The sequence below is a fragment of the Cucurbita maxima genome, unplaced genomic scaffold (assembly GCF_002738345.1).
Source record: "Cucurbita maxima cultivar Rimu unplaced genomic scaffold, Cmax_1.0 Cma_Scf00016, whole genome shotgun sequence".
Taxonomy (NCBI): Eukaryota; Viridiplantae; Streptophyta; class Magnoliopsida; order Cucurbitales; family Cucurbitaceae; genus Cucurbita; species Cucurbita maxima.
The window spans coordinates 401957-419343 of record NW_019272032.1 but is presented as its reverse complement, the minus strand read 5'-3'; the positions used below and the strand labels follow the sequence as shown (position 1 = coordinate 419343).

At 37.7% G+C, this 17387-nt stretch overlaps 5 protein-coding genes across 9 annotated transcripts in view; 3 read left to right on the top strand and 2 right to left on the bottom strand.

Moving 5' to 3' along the window:
* Positions 1 to 2318: 2318 nt before the first annotated feature.
* On the top strand, positions 2319 to 3304 carry LOC111491587. Its single transcript, XM_023140553.1, has one exon. The coding sequence runs from the start codon at positions 2386 to 2388 to the stop codon at positions 3172 to 3174; it is 789 nt and encodes a 262-aa protein (XP_022996321.1). The 5' UTR covers positions 2319 to 2385; the 3' UTR covers positions 3175 to 3304.
* Positions 3305 to 4362: 1058 nt separating this feature from the next.
* Positions 4363 to 17387, bottom strand: part of LOC111491535 (serine/threonine-protein kinase WNK8-like) — a 14286-nt gene continuing 1261 nt past the window's right edge. For 2 of the 3 annotated variants that reach the window (XM_023140485.1, XM_023140487.1), the window contains 5 exons: positions 17002 to 17229; positions 16672 to 16892; positions 16419 to 16576; positions 15916 to 16324; positions 14844 to 15835 (listed from right to left, as the gene is read on the bottom strand). In XM_023140485.1, coding sequence (XP_022996253.1) covers positions 15081 to 15835; positions 15916 to 16324; positions 16419 to 16576; positions 16672 to 16892; positions 17002 to 17229 — 1771 coding nt within the window. In that variant the 3' untranslated portion in view covers positions 14844 to 15080. Of the gene's footprint in view, positions 4403 to 13259; positions 13267 to 14843; positions 15836 to 15915; positions 16325 to 16418; positions 16577 to 16671; positions 16893 to 17001; positions 17230 to 17387 lie in introns of those variants that run through there. The other variant, XR_002719711.1, reaches the window with a different exon arrangement.
* LOC111491538 lies at positions 4378 to 6678 on the top strand. 2 transcript variants are annotated; one of them, XM_023140491.1, is made up of 6 exons: positions 4378 to 4654; positions 4746 to 4952; positions 5052 to 5131; positions 5824 to 5899; positions 6059 to 6184; positions 6273 to 6678. In XM_023140491.1, exons 1-6 carry the CDS (start codon positions 4502 to 4504, stop codon positions 6414 to 6416), a joined length of 786 nt encoding a protein of 261 aa, XP_022996259.1. In that variant the 5' UTR covers positions 4378 to 4501; the 3' UTR covers positions 6417 to 6678. The 2 variants fall into 2 exon arrangements, with proteins under 2 accessions (XP_022996259.1, XP_022996258.1); XM_023140490.1 differs by having other exon boundaries at positions 4743 to 4952.
* LOC111491537 (UPF0160 protein) lies at positions 7184 to 9535 on the top strand. The gene is made up of 7 exons (XM_023140489.1): positions 7184 to 7479; positions 7786 to 7932; positions 8116 to 8214; positions 8371 to 8562; positions 8680 to 8799; positions 8950 to 9021; positions 9107 to 9535. The coding sequence occupies exons 1-7, from the start codon at positions 7222 to 7224 to the stop codon at positions 9329 to 9331; spliced, it is 1113 nt and encodes a 370-aa protein (XP_022996257.1). The 5' UTR covers positions 7184 to 7221; the 3' UTR covers positions 9332 to 9535.
* Positions 9475 to 13491, bottom strand: LOC111491534 (oligopeptide transporter 7). Of its 2 annotated transcripts, XM_023140483.1 has the most exons (6): positions 13359 to 13491; positions 12809 to 13290; positions 12587 to 12684; positions 10819 to 11388; positions 10301 to 10739; positions 9475 to 10228 (listed from the first exon to the last, which is right to left on the bottom strand). In XM_023140483.1, the coding sequence occupies exons 1-6, from the start codon at positions 13393 to 13395 to the stop codon at positions 9623 to 9625; spliced, it is 2232 nt and encodes a 743-aa protein (XP_022996251.1). In that variant the 5' UTR covers positions 13396 to 13491; the 3' UTR covers positions 9475 to 9622. The 2 variants fall into 2 exon arrangements, with proteins under 2 accessions (XP_022996251.1, XP_022996252.1); XM_023140484.1 differs by lacking the exon at positions 13359 to 13491 and having other exon boundaries at positions 12587 to 12689; positions 12809 to 12910.

Here is a 17387-nt window from a genome sequence, read left to right as displayed (position 1 = left end):
CAGTCGTCGCCAAGTCGATTGCAAAAGAAATTGTACTTTTTTTTTTTTCTCTCTTTTTCACACAATAATTCCCATCTTGTAATTATTGTAATATTTTGGACTTTGAAGCAACTTGTATATGGTCTTGATTACCTATACGTTACTCAACACCTCCCTATGTGACTTCTATGATTAAGACTTTAATTAAACTAAGTTAGGAGTAATAATTGTGTCACAATTTTAGATTTATGTAATTAAGAATTCTCATAAAAACAAACACTAGAGTTTAGGTTAAAATTAAAATACATTAATAATGTTAATGTTCTTTTTTTTCTAAGATCTCTCCAACCAAAGAATAAGAAGGAGATTCATTATTATTATTATTATTATTATTATTATGATGATGATGATGGGTTTGGTTGGTTTGATTATTTGTCACACATGCAGTCCAATCCATGGAAACATCACCTTTGGTCTATTTTTCTAAGTCAATAATTTCATAAACTTTGGTTAATTTGAATGTTAATATTATTTTCCAAAATTATTTTTAAAATAATGTATTACTTTGTAGCGTCTCCTTTCATATGTCTACTCTTAACATCGTGACATAACATTACGAAATATACATGGGTATCGACCATTTCATATCAACTCTTTACTATATAATCCCTTCAAATCTCCATCTTTGTTTATTAAAATTGAGATAGTTATCCTTACGTATATCCTACCTATAATCTTTTCCTTTTTTTTACTAATACGAGATTTTGATCGTACTCCTAACATACAAGTGAGATTGAAAATATTTGCCACTAACTTAGAATCGCCCCATAAAAAGATATTTTGATGAAGTTTTATAAATAAAAAAATACATCTCATCACATTCCATTTGAGAGAAAAGGCTATCAAATCAGTCCACATCCCAAATTGTGTTTAGATTCTGAGAGTTTATTGAGGAGTATGCTCACCACATGGCCAATTTGGAGTCCTCTCCTTTTGATGATGTCTATTCTTTGAATTGATTCTATTTTTTTTTTTCTTTTTCCTTCTTACTTTTGTAAGAGAAAGGAATAGTTTGAGATTTAAATTTACTATATGATATGGTTTAATTCCGAATTTAAATCTCGAATCAAATTCATAATGCTTACATACTTGACCACATAATTTTTTTTTATCGAACAAGATTATTATTTCTTAGCATTGACTGTATTTAGATATATTTGTTCGGGTTAGATATTTTGATGGTGTCGCTATCCATTCAACTAAACTAATACTCAAAAGCACCACCACTACTACTCCTCTTGTCAATGTTTTGTAAGGTTGTGTTGATTTTAGCCACTCAAGGTGCAATTGGGGTTTGATTTCCTAGTCCTTGCAAGTCCTTTTCCCTACCTCTTATTCTTGGCCCAACCCATTTGGCCCATTATTTAGGGGCCTTTTTGACTTTTGGCTTCTTAATTGACCCAACCAATGGCTCACCATTATTATTCCTGCTTCCAACCAATGGCTGGTACCCCTCTCCCAAGATAGTACTATTGCCTTTGCCTTAAATGGTTCAGAAAAAGTGTATACTTTTTTAAGGAATGGTATCAAGTCTCCCCTTCATTTTATCTATTTAGAATATTAAAAAGTTTTATAACAATTCAATTATCTCTCAAATATATTTTTTTAAAAACATAATCCTGTTTCCTTAATTCTTTAATTTAATAACTACATAATTTATGAAGATCTATTTTCTTGAGCAGCACATCTACTTGGTTGATATCCCTATTTGTCTGTCCTGATCTTTAACATAGACCTTTACGAGTCAACAATTTGATCAAAATATTGAGCATAATGGATAAGTTAGGGAGGAGAATTTTAATATGAAATAAAATGACAACATTTATAGGTTTGGTATATGCCCTAAAAATGTTGGGTTTAATTTCGCAATTTCAAATTTTTCACGTGTACAAATAATATTTATATAATAAAATTATTTGATAATAATATATTTTCATTTTCTTGTCTTAATTAAGTTAATAATTTTTCTACAGTTAAGAGATTTGATAAAAAACGAGAGTGGGAAATTTCCCAAAAGTATAACGCCAGAAAATGTCCATACCTCACAGCCTGGCATCTGCATCGATCAAATCACCAAATGAGCGGTTCACAATAGAGGTCCACAGAAAACCCCGTATCCGCGAAGCACAGGATTAATCACTCACCTTTCACGCGTCAAAATACGAAGTGCAAAGGCCACCACCTAAATTTGTCCGCTTGTCCACGTCATCATAAAACCCGTGTGCTTCCACCCCTGGGTTGGGGAAAATTATAATTTCTCCCCCTTTCTATATAATCCCTCAACTTTGACCACCAATTCTCGGGTCAAATCAAAATTCAATTCATCGGATTCTCGTAAAATAAAAAATGTGCAGGTCGACGGATTACCGGTGCCGCCTCGGCGGTGATCGCCTCAAGATCAAGGCATTCTTCGTTCGGTTTTCGCATCTTGAATCCCTGAATCCACTGCCGGACTCGCTCACTCTTTTCTACCTTCCTCGCATTGACGAGACCGACCTGGAGATCGACGGCCTTAAGATTCGTCCGGACTCGCCGGCGTTTGTGACTCTTCATCGAGTCGTCTCACCGTCGTTGCGGATGAGGAAGGATGTGGTGTTCGGGAGTAGAGAGCGAGTTCGAGCAAGCGAAGGTGTGCAGTTCCAGGTGTATTTGAGGGAGGAGAAGGTCGTGCAGGGGATTTTCAGGAGGTGCGACGATGGAGAGTGGAGATTAGAGTGTAAATGCGCGCTTGAATCTGACATCGCCAGATCAGCGGCAGCGGCAGCGGCGGTGGAGATTTGTGTGGATTTGGAGGGAGAGGTAGCGATGTTTGAGAAGGTGGTGCTGAAAGTGAGAAGGAAGAAGAAGAGAGGTTTCTGTGCAATGGAGGAGATTCCGGAGAGGCGAGAAGTGGACGGTGATTGCGATGGATGTGGTTGTTGTTGTGAGGTGGATGGAGATTCGTCGGTCGGCGATTGCGGTAGTAGTGGTGGTGATGATGATGATGATGATGACGACGACGACGGCGGAGAAACGGAGGTAGAGGGGGCGTGGTGGGGCATGGATTTGGGGATTTGGGCCGTGTGTTTAGGAGTTGGGTTCTTGGTCTCTAAGGCGGCCCACTCCAAAACATTGAGGCGCAAGGGAATATTCTGAAATCCTAGAGATAATATTTTGTAAATATTTAGAAAATATTAGGAAATGCATAATTACGAGTTGTTGAGGAAGTTCATGAATAAAATTTTGTTGGAACTAAATAATTTTAGAAATTTCTTATCAAATATTGTGAAGATTTTAGCTCTTAGCTTCTCAACATAATTCTCTTCCATCTAGGCCAAGCCAAGTAGCAACCAAGTATCAAAACTACTATCGAACACACCATATTTACTTCTACACTACTACAACAATAGAAAAATGGGGAAAAATATAAATAGAGGACATCCATCACCGACTCTTGAACTTTTAAGATAGTATATAATGAGAACAATGTAACATTCAAGTCCCGACGATGTTAAATACATGATTTTGTTTTTAGATTTTACATCGATTAGAAAGGGAAACAATACATTTCTTATAAAGGTGTGAAAACTTCTCCTTCTTAGACTCAGTTTAATACCTTGAGAGGAAGCCCTTAATGAAAAGTCCAAATAGAACGATATATGCTAATAGTGGGCTTGCACCGTTACAAATGGTATCATATCCAGATACCGAGCGGTGTGCCAACAAGGACGCTGGCCCCAAATGGGATGGATTGTGAGATCTCACATGAACTGTTACAAATGATATTAGAGCAAATGTACCGGTGAGGACATGACCCCAAATGGGGTGGATTGTGAGATCTCACGTTAGTTGGGGATTGGTTGGAAAAGAGATGAAGCAATCCAACGAAACAATTTTTATAAGGATGTAGAGACCTTCAAAATATTTTAAGTTGTTAACCTGCACTTGAAATAGACAAAAAGTAATCGTATTTAAATATTTTTTTTTCAGACTAAACCGAGATAAGTGTAGGTGTGATTTGTGTTCTAAAGAATTTCTAACTTGAAATGTAGTATAAAATATAAACTTTTTTATTTTTTATTAGCGGTGGGACGAACACGACTCTTTACCATTGTATGATATTGTCTACTGAGTCTTTCATAGTTTTACTTTGAGTTTCCTCCAAAGGCCTTGGTACAATGGAGAATATATTCTTTCTATTACAAACTCACGACCCTTCCCTAAATTAAACTCATCCAACGTTAACATTAGCTTTTATTTTATTTTTCTGTGTTGGGAAACAAGTGAAGTTTAATTTAATTTTCATTTGAAAAAGAAAAGAAAAAAGAAAATCCGTACAGCAATGCCGAAAGAGTTGGCACGGTTGCCAAGAAGTGAAGAAGAATTCCATAGGGGAGTGGCTCTTTCGTTTTCCCGTCGAGAAATTCTGATTCTCACTTTCTTCCGACTATCATTTCACTGATTCACCACAATTACAGCGCCAATGGTCACTCTGGCTTCTGCTTATTTATCATCATCCCCTTCCAATTTCTCTTCTCTCAACCTTCTTCGCCTCTCCAAACCCCCTTTCACCTTCTCAACTTCACTCTCCAATCTCAAACCCTTAAATCCCTCCCACAAATCAGCTTCTAATCAGGTAAAAATTGCTCCATCCCTTCTATTCCCCTGTTTCCGATATTCTGATTTGAATTTCGAGTGAAATAAGTTACCCAATTTGATCGCAGAGGAGGACGACCCGAAATGGGATTTGTCGGGCGGAATTAGGGAACGACGCGCCTTTCGCTATTGCGATCGGGGCTTGCATTCTCAGTTCTCTTGTTCTTCCACCAGCTGGCGGTGGTTCCGATGATGATAGCGATGCCGTTATGGATTCCACCGATGCTAGGCTCGCTGTCATGGGCATCATTAGCTTTATCCCCTACTTCAACTGGCTGGTGTGCATCTTTTAGATTTTCAGTTCAATTTTTTGTTTGGATGTTGATTTTTAAAGAAATTATTTTTTCTTCTTCTTCTTCTTTTGGTTGATTGGATAGAGTTGGGTTTTTGCGTGGCTTGATTCTGGGAAAAGACGTTATGCTGTGTATGCTATCGTGTATTTGGCTCCTTATCTAAGGTGATTTTCAATTCTTGGGTTTTTCTTGTTTTTTCTTTCCTTCAAATTCACTGAAATGTGAAATTTTGAATAATCTGTAGCATTTTCATTGAACTAGTTGTTTAAATTTCTAAGAACTCAAAACAAATAATGAGCTATGTAAAGAGAAGAATGTGCAGAATGTGGATCGCATGGGTTTTCTGTCATTTGTAAGAAGTTACAAAGCCTCAGTAGTGTGCTTATCAAAATTTACTGGGCAAGAGATTATGAACAACATTTCATTTTGTTATTGATGAGTATTTTCTACAAGAATTTTTGTCTTATAAACTTTATTTGTTGTGGTTATTAGGGGGTTTCAACCCTCAGTAGTGTGAATATGTTAGAGCTAAATTACACCATCCTGCAGGATGATTATTGTGTTTATTGTGTGTTTTGAGACTTTTACCATGGTTGAGAATGAATAGAAAGTATGTGTAACAGCCCAAGCTCACCGTTAGCCGATGTTGTTTTTTTTAGACTCTCCCTTTTGGGCCTCCTCTTAAAGTTTTTAAAATGCGCTTGCTAGGGAGAGGTTTCCACACCCTTGTAAAGAATGCTTCGTTCTCTTCTCCAACTGATGTGAGATCTCACAGAATGAATGTCGGTCATTATTTAAGTAGTATACACAGACACCATTATGTTATTCTCACCATAATTTTGCATCTCGTTATCAGGTCAAATTTATCGTTGTCACCCGATGAGAGTTGGCTTCCTATTGTCAGTATACTTATCTGCATAGCTCACATTCAGGTATCTTCACTAGTTTCTTCCTTATCCTTCAAACTATTCACCAGAAGTTTTGCAAAATTCTGGCCATGACATGAACGCCAATGCAAACAGCATACTCTCATATTGAAATGTTGTACCATTAGCTTGTTTCTTGTATCACAACTTTGGATTTACTTGTAGGTTGAAGCAAGCATTAAAAATGGAGACATTCAACCCTTCCAAATATTCGGTAAGGCGTCCAATCAAATTTCTCCGACGGAGATAGGGAGAGGCCATTTGAAGGGGTTCAAAGGACCAACCAAAAAGGTAAACTATATTACATAGACAAAGGCAATGTATATGTATATGTGTTGTAATCTGAGTCTAATATGAGCGGTCTTGCCTTATATTGAAGAGTGGCAAGAAAAGGGATATGAAGCTTCCATCTGCTGAAGAACAATTGAGAGATGAGATTAGAGGATGGGGAGATTATAAAGAGACATTAGATCATGAACAATCCAATGAAGAATGGGATGACGAACAGAGGAGAAAACGTTAGGACATAGTTCTTTCTTGAAGTTGAATTATACAGAATGATAGTTCTAAACATGTTTATTACATACAGAATGAAGTCACTTGCAACCATTTCCATGGAGCTTACATATTCTTACAACTGCTGTAATTGTTCTGCAAAACTTAGCCTTCTGTTCTTATTCTCACTTAGTTTACTCTTCTTTTGCCAGATAACAAGCTTGATATTGAAACTTCTGTAGCAAACATCACAAGGAACTATAAATACAGGATTGAGTATGGTAGTTTAATATTCGTATCAGAAACGTCAAATTTCTGCAATGTCATATAAGGAGTATAGATTAGTGGTAGATGCTGTCGATTTAGGTATAGCTTAAATGGTTAGGTCATCGTCTCTCGTTGGTTTTAGATTCAAATTCTCTCGCGTTTTATGTCTTTTTTTTAAGGTTAGATAGTTTAAAATGGATAGACAATGACTTGAAGTAAATTTATGCCTATTTATTCTTAAGAAAGAAAAGCATGATATTAAATTTATGTCTTCATAATAGGCGTTATTTTTTTAAAAAAGGTATATTGATGTTATTTTATAAAGAAAACAGCATATAAATGATATACAAGAGCAAACAAGAAATTGTGTAAAAATATAAAATTTAAAAGAAAATTAAAAAAAATAAATAAAGTAGGGAAGATGAACAATGGAGCACAACAACATTGGGCTCAACCATTCGGATTATTGAAGCCCACGGTAGAATCCAGACCCACCGCCAGAATTAAGCAACAATTTCTACAAGAGAGCTGAAAAGACCAGACTTTAATGTTAGGATTCGAAGGCAATGGTCATTCTTGGTAGAGGTTTAGGGTTTAACCACAAGCAATTCTTCTCCTTCCCCAAGTTTTTCTTTCTCCGTCCTTTCATGGCTACTTCTCCTGTCGCTTCCTATTCCACTGGTTCCCCTGGTGGCGCCGTTTCGGTGAAGCGAGTGGGGACTCACCATGGTAGCTTCCATTGCGATGAGGCGCTTGGCTGCTTCATGATTCGCTTGACGCAGAAGTTCTCTAATGCTCAGATTGTTCGAACCCGTGATCCCCAGGTTCGCGTTTTCTATTCCCTGTCTTGTCGAATGAAGATGAAAATTGAGTTGTAGTTGGGTTATAGACTGCTGGGTTTTGCTGAGTAGTTGTAGAAATTTACTAGAATTTTAATGAGTTTTTTTTCTTTCTTATCAGTAATGTAAATCTGGGTTTTTCTTTTTGCAAAGTTTCAAGAGAACCGAGTATTTTCAACAGGGTCTTGTTCGTTTTGTGATGTTTCCTTTCCATTTGTTTGCTTGGTAGTTTATGGACTGGATTTTGGCCTAGGCATGAAACTGTCGTCTCTGATTTGAATTGGTTGCTAGGTATTAGAAGGTCTTGATGCAGTTCTTGATGTTGGGGGCGTGTATGATCCAAGTCACGATCGTTATGATCATCATCAAAAGGGGTTTGAAGAAGTTTTTGGCCATGGATTCAACACTAAGCTCAGCAGCGCTGGTCTTGTTTATAAGGTAGGTAGTCGCCTTTCCAAGACCATCTTTAAAATTTGACAAGTGATTATATATCCAAGTTCATACTTGTTCGTCGTTAAACAGTGTTATCAGATTTTCTTTTCATGAATAACCTTTATCATGCTTCTTACAAAGAATTTAGTAGTTATGCTTGTTATTGTTGTTGTTTTTGTTCTGCTCCAGCATTTTGGGAAGGAGATTATTGCAAAGGAGCTTCAAGTTGATGAAGGCCACCCAGATGTGCAAAGGCTATTTTTGGCTGTATACAAAAGTTTCATGGAGGTGTGAACTCAATTTTTGGATTAATCCTTTTTATCTCGTTTCCATTGTTAATTATCATGAAAGTTTTAACCTCAAGAATTTTCTGCACGGGGTTGACTAACGTTTTTTTTATATTTATGTCTGTTTATCTTTTGACATTCGTGCTTATTTTTTCAGGGCATCGATGCTATAGATAACGGTATCAATCAGTATGATACAGACCAGCCACCAAAATATGTGAATAACACACACCTATCTTCAAGGGTGGGGAGATTGAATCTGGACTGGATTGATCCCGATCAATCATCCGAGAATGAGAATAAAGCCTTTGAGAAAGCAATGGCTCTGGCTGGCGGCGAGTTCTTAGATGTGAGGCTTCTTGAGTATCTATGGATACAAAATAATCTATTAAAATCCTGAGCCCAACCATATTTCCTTAGCTTCTTTACTTGGTTGAGTTGCTTCCTGATCCTTGCTTAATTTCAGAGTGTTCGGTTTCATGCCAAATCGTGGCTACCAGCAAGGTCGATCGTGATGAGATGTCTTGGAGCAAGACATGATATCGACCCTAGTGGAGAAATAATGGTTTTGACAACATTTTGCCCTGTAAGCGCTCATTTGTTTATCGCTTAACTCTGGTTTTCTTCATTCACTGAGTTTTTTTTCATCTTGTCATTGGAGAGGTTAGGACATACAAGTTACAAGTTGTATATGCTTTATATCAGTAACGATTACATAATTTTCTTTTAACAATAGTGGAAACTTCATCTATTTGAGCTCGAGACGGAGTTGAAGAACGACAATTTGATCAAATATGTGCTCTATCAGGTATATGTAACATCCAACAATTCAAACCAACAGAGCTATCAGAAATGTTTTGTTATTTTCCATTTTAATGCGTTGCGATTTTCAGGACGATCGAAGCAAACAGTGGCGAGTGCAGGCAGTGGCAACAGCTCCTGACAGATTCGAGAGTCGCAAGCCTCTGCCTGCTCAATGGCGGGGTTTAAGGGACGAGGAACTCTCAAAAGAGTCAGGGATCCCCGGTTGCGTGTTTGTTCATATGAGTGGCTTTATAGGTGGAAATCAAACTTACGAAGGGGCTATTGCCATGGCGAAGCAAGCATTGAAGCTGTAGATACTCGGCATCTTTTTATATATTTACTCGGCTCGTAGCACCAATCAAAGAATCGTGCGTTAACGAGAGTTTGAGGCTTACCGTTTTATGACTTTCTGAGACCCTCAATTCTTTCAATTTGAAACATTTGTTGCTGTAACGAATTGGGATATTTCTATCTGGTTTTTTCTTATTTGTTTTGAAGTTTTTTACAACCTTCTGCAACTCAAATCTGAAATAATGTCATGAGAAATCAATAGCCAATAATTTCATGTACAAGCTACAGAGAAATGCTTATAACACAAAAATGCTTCAGGTAAAGAGCGGGCATCCTTCCACAGTAACTCCAGGGGCAGTTGGGCACTGCGCGAGCGGACAACCATCGAGGTCATTCCCCCACCAGTCGAGGCTGATCTCATGCAGCCCTAATGAGAAGTACAACAGCACCCCCATGAAAGCAAGACCAGCATCCAAAGCCCCTGAGAGAATGTAGTTATGCCTTCGCCACCAATCTGGCTTATATCTGTACACAACAAACCCAGAAAGAAACCCCATAATGATCCAAGTGATGTAGTTTACAGCGGTGGCTGGAGGCATATAGGCAGTGGCCCCAATCAGCACAGGCATATTGACAAGTTTGATCCACTCATGCTGTGGAAATGCCTTGACAGCCAACCATACAAAAACAGGAGCAATTGCACCCACAAGAAAGAACCAATTTACTGATGAATAATGTCCAAGGTCCCCAAAAATTCGACGCGGACCGATCAACCCCCATATGACCGAGGCATCATAGAACACCCTATCGGACGGGCAAGTCCAGAAGGATTGAGATGAGCTACAAATTTCAGGGATGGTTTCCAAGAGCCACCAGGCAGTGCCCAAGTACACAACGCTAGCAACTAATGTTCCAACAACCTAAACACTCAAAACAACAAGATTTAGTAAGTGCTTGTATCATTTGTGATGAAGAAGGTAAAAGAAAATGACCTGAGTCATGAACATGGTTCTTGGTGGGATCTTCATGTAATGGCCAAGCTTGAAATCTTGAAGAAAAGTAATGGCTTGAGTCATGCTAATGTATCCATACACTTTGAAGCACATGTTAGCGACGGGATATCCCGGGTAGATATATCCGATAATGTACTCGGTGATTATGTTCAAGCCCGGAGTTTGGTTGGTGATGGCAGTGATGATTCCTATTGGGAGAGTGAAGAAAATGGCAATGCCACAGGCAAGTAGAACTCCCCACCACGGCAACTGAAGTTGGTCGTTGTAGTATTCGCATGCAAAAATGGTGAGCGCGATATTTGCCACAAGAATTAACACGAACCACCATTCAGGAACTTGTTTGTACTTGCTCATCATCTTTGTATGTATGTCCATCGTCTTCTCTTGAAAGCTCGACTTGCTTTGCTGCCATATTTCCCTAGACATGTCACATTAGCTAACGACTAAGTAGAATCACAAAACATCGAAGTTGAGAGACTAAATGTATCGGACAATACCTTCCATGAAAGAGAGCAACATGAACAAGGGTAGCAGAAAGAGCAGCAAAGCCAACGCCATAAGTTAGAGCAAAGAAAGTACTAATATAAAGCTCCCCTTGTCTGGTATAAGCAGCAGGATCAAGGTGAAAATTGGAGTCAACAATGGCGGAAATGTCATACTTCTGGCCTTTCCCAGTAAACAAGCCATCAGAAAAAATGGGAAATGTTGTGGCCTTGTAAAGGTTGAACCAGTAGCAGATTGGGGTCAAGATGTACATGACGAACACAAAGCCGACTGCAACATTGGCAGTGGCAAACCATGGGCTGGCGAGTGGGCTGCCCAAGTAGGAGGAGATGGTGGACCAGTCGAGCCCAATGGAGCCGAGGCCCAGCCCATAAAGGCCCGAACCGATCTGTTGGGCCAGAATGGAAGTGGGGAAGACCCAGCAGACCCATGAGAGAGAGGTGAGCATTTGGAAGAGGTAGCCTGGGAAGACGTAATAGGCGAAGCTGCAAATGAAGGCTACCACAAAGAATTGGGTTCGGGTTAAGCTTCCCTTGGTTCGTTCTTCTTTCTCGTGCAGAGCCCTGTGGATCAAATCAATTTCAAAAACTAAACTCAAAAAGTATTATTATAATATTCAAAATTATTAAGTCAACTTAGCCATCAAATTTCAAGATTTTTAATTTTATTTTCTATTCATAATTGTTCTCATGATTTGCTTTATAACAATACCAACTTTCTAAAACAAAGTAAATCAATTTTATGAATCTATATTTAAATATTTTGAAAAGATAAAAAATAGTTGGTTAATTGAAACCAAATTTGAATTCAATAATTATACCAACATTTTTAAAAAAATAAAAAAGTAAATAAGAATCACAAAAATTTAGAAATAAATAACACAATAAAAAAGTAGTGAAAAGAAAAGAATAATCATAATAATGAATGGTTTTATTTATTATTATTATTATTATTATTATTTAATAAATTGGAATAAAACAAAATAGGTGTAAGTTGATTGGTCGGCCACTCCATGTTCTTACGCCGTTTTGGAATCCTACATAAACGTCTTATTCCATTTCATCCCCATCTAAGCTAAGCATAACGTACAAGTCTCTAATGCCCCTTTTGGCGTTTTTCACTTCACCCCCTTACCTTTTTTTTTTTTTTTTTTTATTTGATAGTACATGTACTTTAAATAAAATTTAAAATTAATCCACACCCCTTATAAGAAATGTATTGTTCACTTCTCAAACCGATGTGGGGTCTCACAATTTAGCCCCAGTGTCCTTGCTGACACACCGCTTGGTGTTTGGCTCCGATACCCTTTGTAATAGCTCAAACCCACCACTAGCAGATATTATCGTTTTTGGACTATTATGAGATCCACATCGGCAGGAAAGAGTCACGAAATTTTAAAACCGTGAAACTAACAACATAATAGGCCAATATTTACTAACGATGAGCTTAAATTGTTTATCTAAAAATCAATAATTTAACATGTGTTTTTTACATGGATAGCTAAAAGTTTTAAACTTTATAACCTAAAGCCGACAAAAACAGCAAAAGAGTTGGTTGGAATTTTGGGAGTTAAAATATCTAATCGATTTTCTAGAAATTTAAATGAATAATAAAAAAAATCTCTGAAAATTCTCCAATTGGCCCATGAAAACGAGAATAATTGAAAAATGTAAAAAGTGTGAGGGTCTATCTGCAACTTTTTGGATAACAGGGGCTAAATTGAAAATAATAATAATAATAATAAGACTAGTAATTCCATACCTGAACAGCGAAACCTGAACCAAATTCGTCGGCCACCACATCGCCGCCGGCTCCACCAGATACTTCCTGAATATTCCCGCCCATCCAAATCCCAACACCTAATCTTATACCATTTCAATCAATTTCGATTTTCAACGCACAANACACAAACAAAACAAAACAAAAAAAAAAAAAAAAAAAAAAAAAAAAAAAAAAAAAAAAAAAACGAAAAATCTGACCCACCTGAGTCGTAACGACAACAATGAGAGAAACGAGGAAGCTCATATGTTGCCTGTAGAAGGTTTTGACCACCGTGACGACGTGAATCGCGTACACGGAGCCGGCGCCGGAATTGGCGAAGATCGTGATGAGAACGTGCTCCTTGACATTAAAAGGGCCAGGGTTAAGCGAAAACTCCCAGCGACTTCCTTTGAAGAAGATCCGATCTGTGAGTGCGGAAGCCATAAGACGGCCGAGAGGAACGACGGCGATCTGAGCGGAAATGGCAGTGATGGAGAGAGGCTCTTTGCGGTACCAGAAGAACTGGTTGAGAAAAGAGAGGAGAACGCAGGAGAGAGTTCCGAGGAACCACATTCGGAAGGTGAGAACCGGTAGAGAAGGGTCGTCGGTGGTCGGAACCGTGAGAGCCACCTGAGGAATCGGCGAGTTTTCCTCAGGCGGCGGAGATGCGGATGAAGAAGCTTGTTCATGGCTCCTGCTGGGAACTGAAATCAGAAAAACGATGAGAAATGGAAAAATGAAAAGAGAAATTGGGGGTTTTGTGGTTCCTTACTCAGAGGAGCTCTAATTTGATCCGTTGAATCTTCCATTTTTGTGTGTTTCTGTGTTTCTGATTTATTGTTATAAGTAAATGAATTTCTAAAATTGCAAATGGAATTATTAGATAGAGTTATTATTGTAGTTGTTGCCTTTGTTGGCCATTATTCACACACGTTCTTCTTTTCTTTTTTCTTGCCTTTTTTTCTTTCATAATAATAATAATTATTATTCAACTAGATGGTTAATTAATTTGATACGTTTCAAGCATATGATTCAAAATTTCATACATACAAGTAATTAGATAATTTGATGTGTAATATTATTTTCTCATATTGGATGCTTCATGTGTTATGAAGCCATTTTATATCATAAATATTTTTATTTAATTATGTGGGGGCACCTTCCAAATTATTCTATTCGTCGCCCCATGTTACTACAATCTTACCTTTTGCCTGAGTTTCATTTAAAAAATATGCATGAAACAATAGAACAAAGCACGTTCTATGCTATCAAAGAGGGTGAATTGTGAGATCTCACATCGGTTGGAGAGGAGAACGAAACATTCCTTACAAGGTGTGGAAACTTCTCATGAGTAGACGCACTTTAAAATGACGACGATACATGAACCAAAGTGGACAATATCTACTAGTGGTGGGCTTGGGTTGTAACAAATAGTATTTGAGTCAAGCATCAAGCAATGTGTTAGAGAGGGGAACAAAATATTCTTAATAAGGATGTGGAAACCTCTCCCTTGTAGATGAGTTTTAAACCATGAGACTAGCACTGATAGGAACATGAGTTTTAAACCATGAGACTAGCACTGATAGGAACATGAGTTTTAAACCATGAGACTAGCACTGATAGGAACATGAGTTTTAAACCATGAGACTAGCCCTGATAGGAACAAATCGTTATTTTTTTATTTGGCTGGTTTTCATGATTAGAGGCAAATAAAAGAAATTGAGCATAAGGTGAGGTTGGTTGTTTAGTTGATGTATTTTTTAACTGAATCATTTATTGGTATTTTTAATGGTCTAACCAAGATTTTCTGTTTTTAGATATAGATCCAAAGAGAGTAAATAATGAATTAGCCTATATGTGGGAGGAGTGACACTGACACTCTAAAGTAAGGGGGTCGTGGATGACAATTCGTACAAATAATAATATGATCTCATCGCTGTTTTATTTTTAACCTCCAACTTTTTGGTCAATAACATACACTTTGAAGGATGACAATTGGTTTGCTACACGTTGAGTAAAAGAAAAACCCCATTGAACACTGGAACAAAATGATAATATTAATACATAAATTGAATTCTTCCCTTGCAAGGTAAGTTACAAGGATATAACCGAATGTTGGAAAAAAGAAACAGCTGAAAGCAAAATTATAAGAGTAGTTTTTTCATATGGAAGAAATTGCAGAAAGAACTTCATGGGAATGAGTAAGAATAATACATGGAAAATGGTTGCACTATGGGAAGAATAATGTGACAATGAATGAATGAACGAACGTGTCTAAACTATGAAATGAATTGGTGTATATATAAGTTAAACATGGCCGAGCTCAGAGTGAGAAGATGTTGGGAGTTACGACTTGGTTGGATGGATGGATAGACTGCTAAATATAATAAGCTCAGTAGTAAAATAAGAACATGTCCCCATCCATCTTGCCAGAGTTGCCAAAAAATGAAGAAGATGATGAAGAAAACAAACTTGTAAATCCAGAGGGCTCCATTCAAATAGCCGCACCTTTCTTCTTTGACATCCACCTCGTCTTGGCACTTTCAATAGCTTCCTCTCTCATTCTCGACAGTTCACAAAGGCACTGGTGGTACTGCATGTCAATGGCATCAATCTCCATCTTCAGTTCATCATGCTGGTCTCTTTCTTCCACAGAAAAATTGGAGAAGTTAGACAAGCTCAATTCTTTCGACATTCCTGAGCAGGAGGAGATTAGGGACGGTTTGGCGAAATCGAACATAGTTGAAACAGATCCAACAGCATCTAAATCACTGGTTCCGCTGCCGCTGCTTATAAAAGCTTTGTCGCATTCGGGGTGGCTGAAGTCACCACACTCTGATCCTCCTTTTCCCATGCTGTAATCTGAGATGGTTGAGTGGTTGTAGTCCAGAGATGCACATGAGATGATTGTCTGCTGGTTTTCTTGATGTTCCACCTCCGCCAATTCTGTCAGAGTTTTCCTACCGGCACCCACCAAGGGAGAAGACAGTACCATCTCAGAGAAGAGAGGAGGACTGAAGGCCTTATCCTCTTCGGTTTCAGAAGAACTATGTTCAGTAATTAGTCCGTCACAAAAATTTGTACATTGTTGCCAACTGGGAACAAACTTAGCAATTAATTCATCTATCAGTTGTGCTATGATGGTAGCATCTTCATTTGACAGTTCAAGTTGTTCAACCATCTCCAAAGCAATAGCCAACGCAGTATCGGAATCAAGAAAGAACGCAAAATGGATATTCTTAGATTGACCTAAAATAAATGTTCAAGTTACCATCATGTGTATCAAAGAACTTTCAGAAGATTACAGATGAGTTGACCAAAAAAGTTACCAGATAATTCGGCAATGCGCAAATGGAACGAAATTGAATTATGATCAGTCATGTCCCCTTTCAGTGTCAATTCATTGTTCTCGGTGAGCGTCTTGAGTTCCTGAGTTGAAAAGTGAGAAATTTCATTATTGCTTTCGATAGATGAGGCCACTGAGCCTGAGAGTTTGCTGCAATTGTGATCCATGTCCATTGGATTAGTATCCAGCAGAGGAGGATTTACTGATTCGAACTGCGCATTCAATAACATTGAACGTTCAGAACTATGATCCTTGCGATTTTCAGTTGCAAGGAATGGATCTTTCAAGAGTTCACTTGCAGGTAGTCTCATGGATGCTGGAACCAGACACTTCTCTATGAACTGCTTAACTTGAGGATCCAACACTTTTTCAAGGGAAGCAGGCATTACACCCTGGAAGAAACAAGCAAATTATTCCATAACTTCAAATTTGATGGAAACATTTAGTGAACATAATCTGGTAAGAGGTAAATCATGTTCTACTTACAGAAGTAACCTTCTTGAATATTTGGGCAGAATTTTTGCACTCATTATATGGGTATTCACAAGTAACAATTTCCAACATGCACATGCCAAAAGAATAGATATCAACAAGTTCATTGTAGTCCTCATCATAGAGCTCTGGAGCCATGAACTCTGGAGTGCCTAGATAATAATCAACAAGTATTAGTTGAAGTTCGTTCTGCTTCAATCTAGAATTCTGTCCCCAAATAGAAACCGAGCAAGAAAATGAAAATTACCAATTACACTTCGGGCAGTCGGCTGCTGCAAGACGATCGCCAATCCGAGATCTCCGATTTTAACTTCTCCAGTATTTCCATTGACAAATATATTATCACATTTCAAATCCCTGTGAATAATTGGAGGATCATGACCGTGCAAATACGTTAAACCCCGCAGTATCTTCCTTGCCCAGTTCTTGAAAGCCTTCAAGTCCACTTTCCTGTGCTTCTTTCGATATCTGAATTCCAAAGTATACCATAAGTGAACAAATAACTCATTGAATGCAGTAAAATGATAATAAGAAACGAATAACCGAAACAAAACGAAGACTCTTTGGTGGTTCTTACTGCCTCAAACTCCCAGAAGTGAACAATTCTGTAATCATGTTGATAGTCTTAGTGTTATCATCAACCCAGTAACTAAAGAACTTGATAATATTCTCATGTTTCAGTGACTTCAGCAAATGAACCTCAGAATACAATCTTTGAAGTTGTTCAGGTGACTGCAAAACATCTTCAATGTCCACTTGGCTCCAAGCAACTTCGATTCCACCAGCTTTATCGAAAGCTTTGAATCTGATGACAATAAAAACAGATCTCAAGTCAAATAATATACCCTTTCTTGATCCAACCATATTCAACCTAAACTGATTAACAAACTAGAAGAGAAAAAAAAAAAAAAAAAAAAAAAAAAAAAAAAAAAAAAAAAAAAAAAAAAAAAAAAAAAAAAAAAA

Coding starts and splice junctions, on each gene's coding strand:
- LOC111491587 (XM_023140553.1), top strand. CDS start 2,386: ATGTGCAGGTCGACGGATTACCGGTGCCGCCTCGGCGGTGATCGCCTC.
- LOC111491538 (XM_023140490.1), top strand. CDS start 4,502: ATGGTCACTCTGGCTTCTGCTTATTTATCATCATCCCCTTCCAATTTC. Junction 5,132..5,823: donor TATTTGGCTCCTTATCTAAG/GTGATTTTCAAT, acceptor TCTCGTTATCAG/GTCAAATTTATCGTTGTCAC. Junction 6,185..6,272: donor TCAAAGGACCAACCAAAAAG/GTAAACTATATT, acceptor CTTATATTGAAG/AGTGGCAAGAAAAGGGATAT.
- LOC111491537 (XM_023140489.1), top strand. CDS start 7,222: ATGGTCATTCTTGGTAGAGGTTTAGGGTTTAACCACAAGCAATTCTTC. Junction 7,480..7,785: donor TTCGAACCCGTGATCCCCAG/GTTCGCGTTTTC, acceptor ATTGGTTGCTAG/GTATTAGAAGGTCTTGATGC. Junction 8,800..8,949: donor TTTTGACAACATTTTGCCCT/GTAAGCGCTCAT, acceptor TTTTAACAATAG/TGGAAACTTCATCTATTTGA.
- LOC111491534 (XM_023140483.1), bottom strand. CDS start 13,395: ATGGAAGATTCAACGGATCAAATTAGAGCTCCTCTGA. Junction 12,685..12,808: donor TTGTTGTCGTTACGACTCAG/GTGGGTCAGATT, acceptor GTATAAGATTAG/GTGTTGGGATTTGGATGGGC. Junction 11,389..12,586: donor GTTCAGGTTTCGCTGTTCAG/GTATGGAATTAC, acceptor TTTGATCCACAG/GGCTCTGCACGAGAAAGAAG.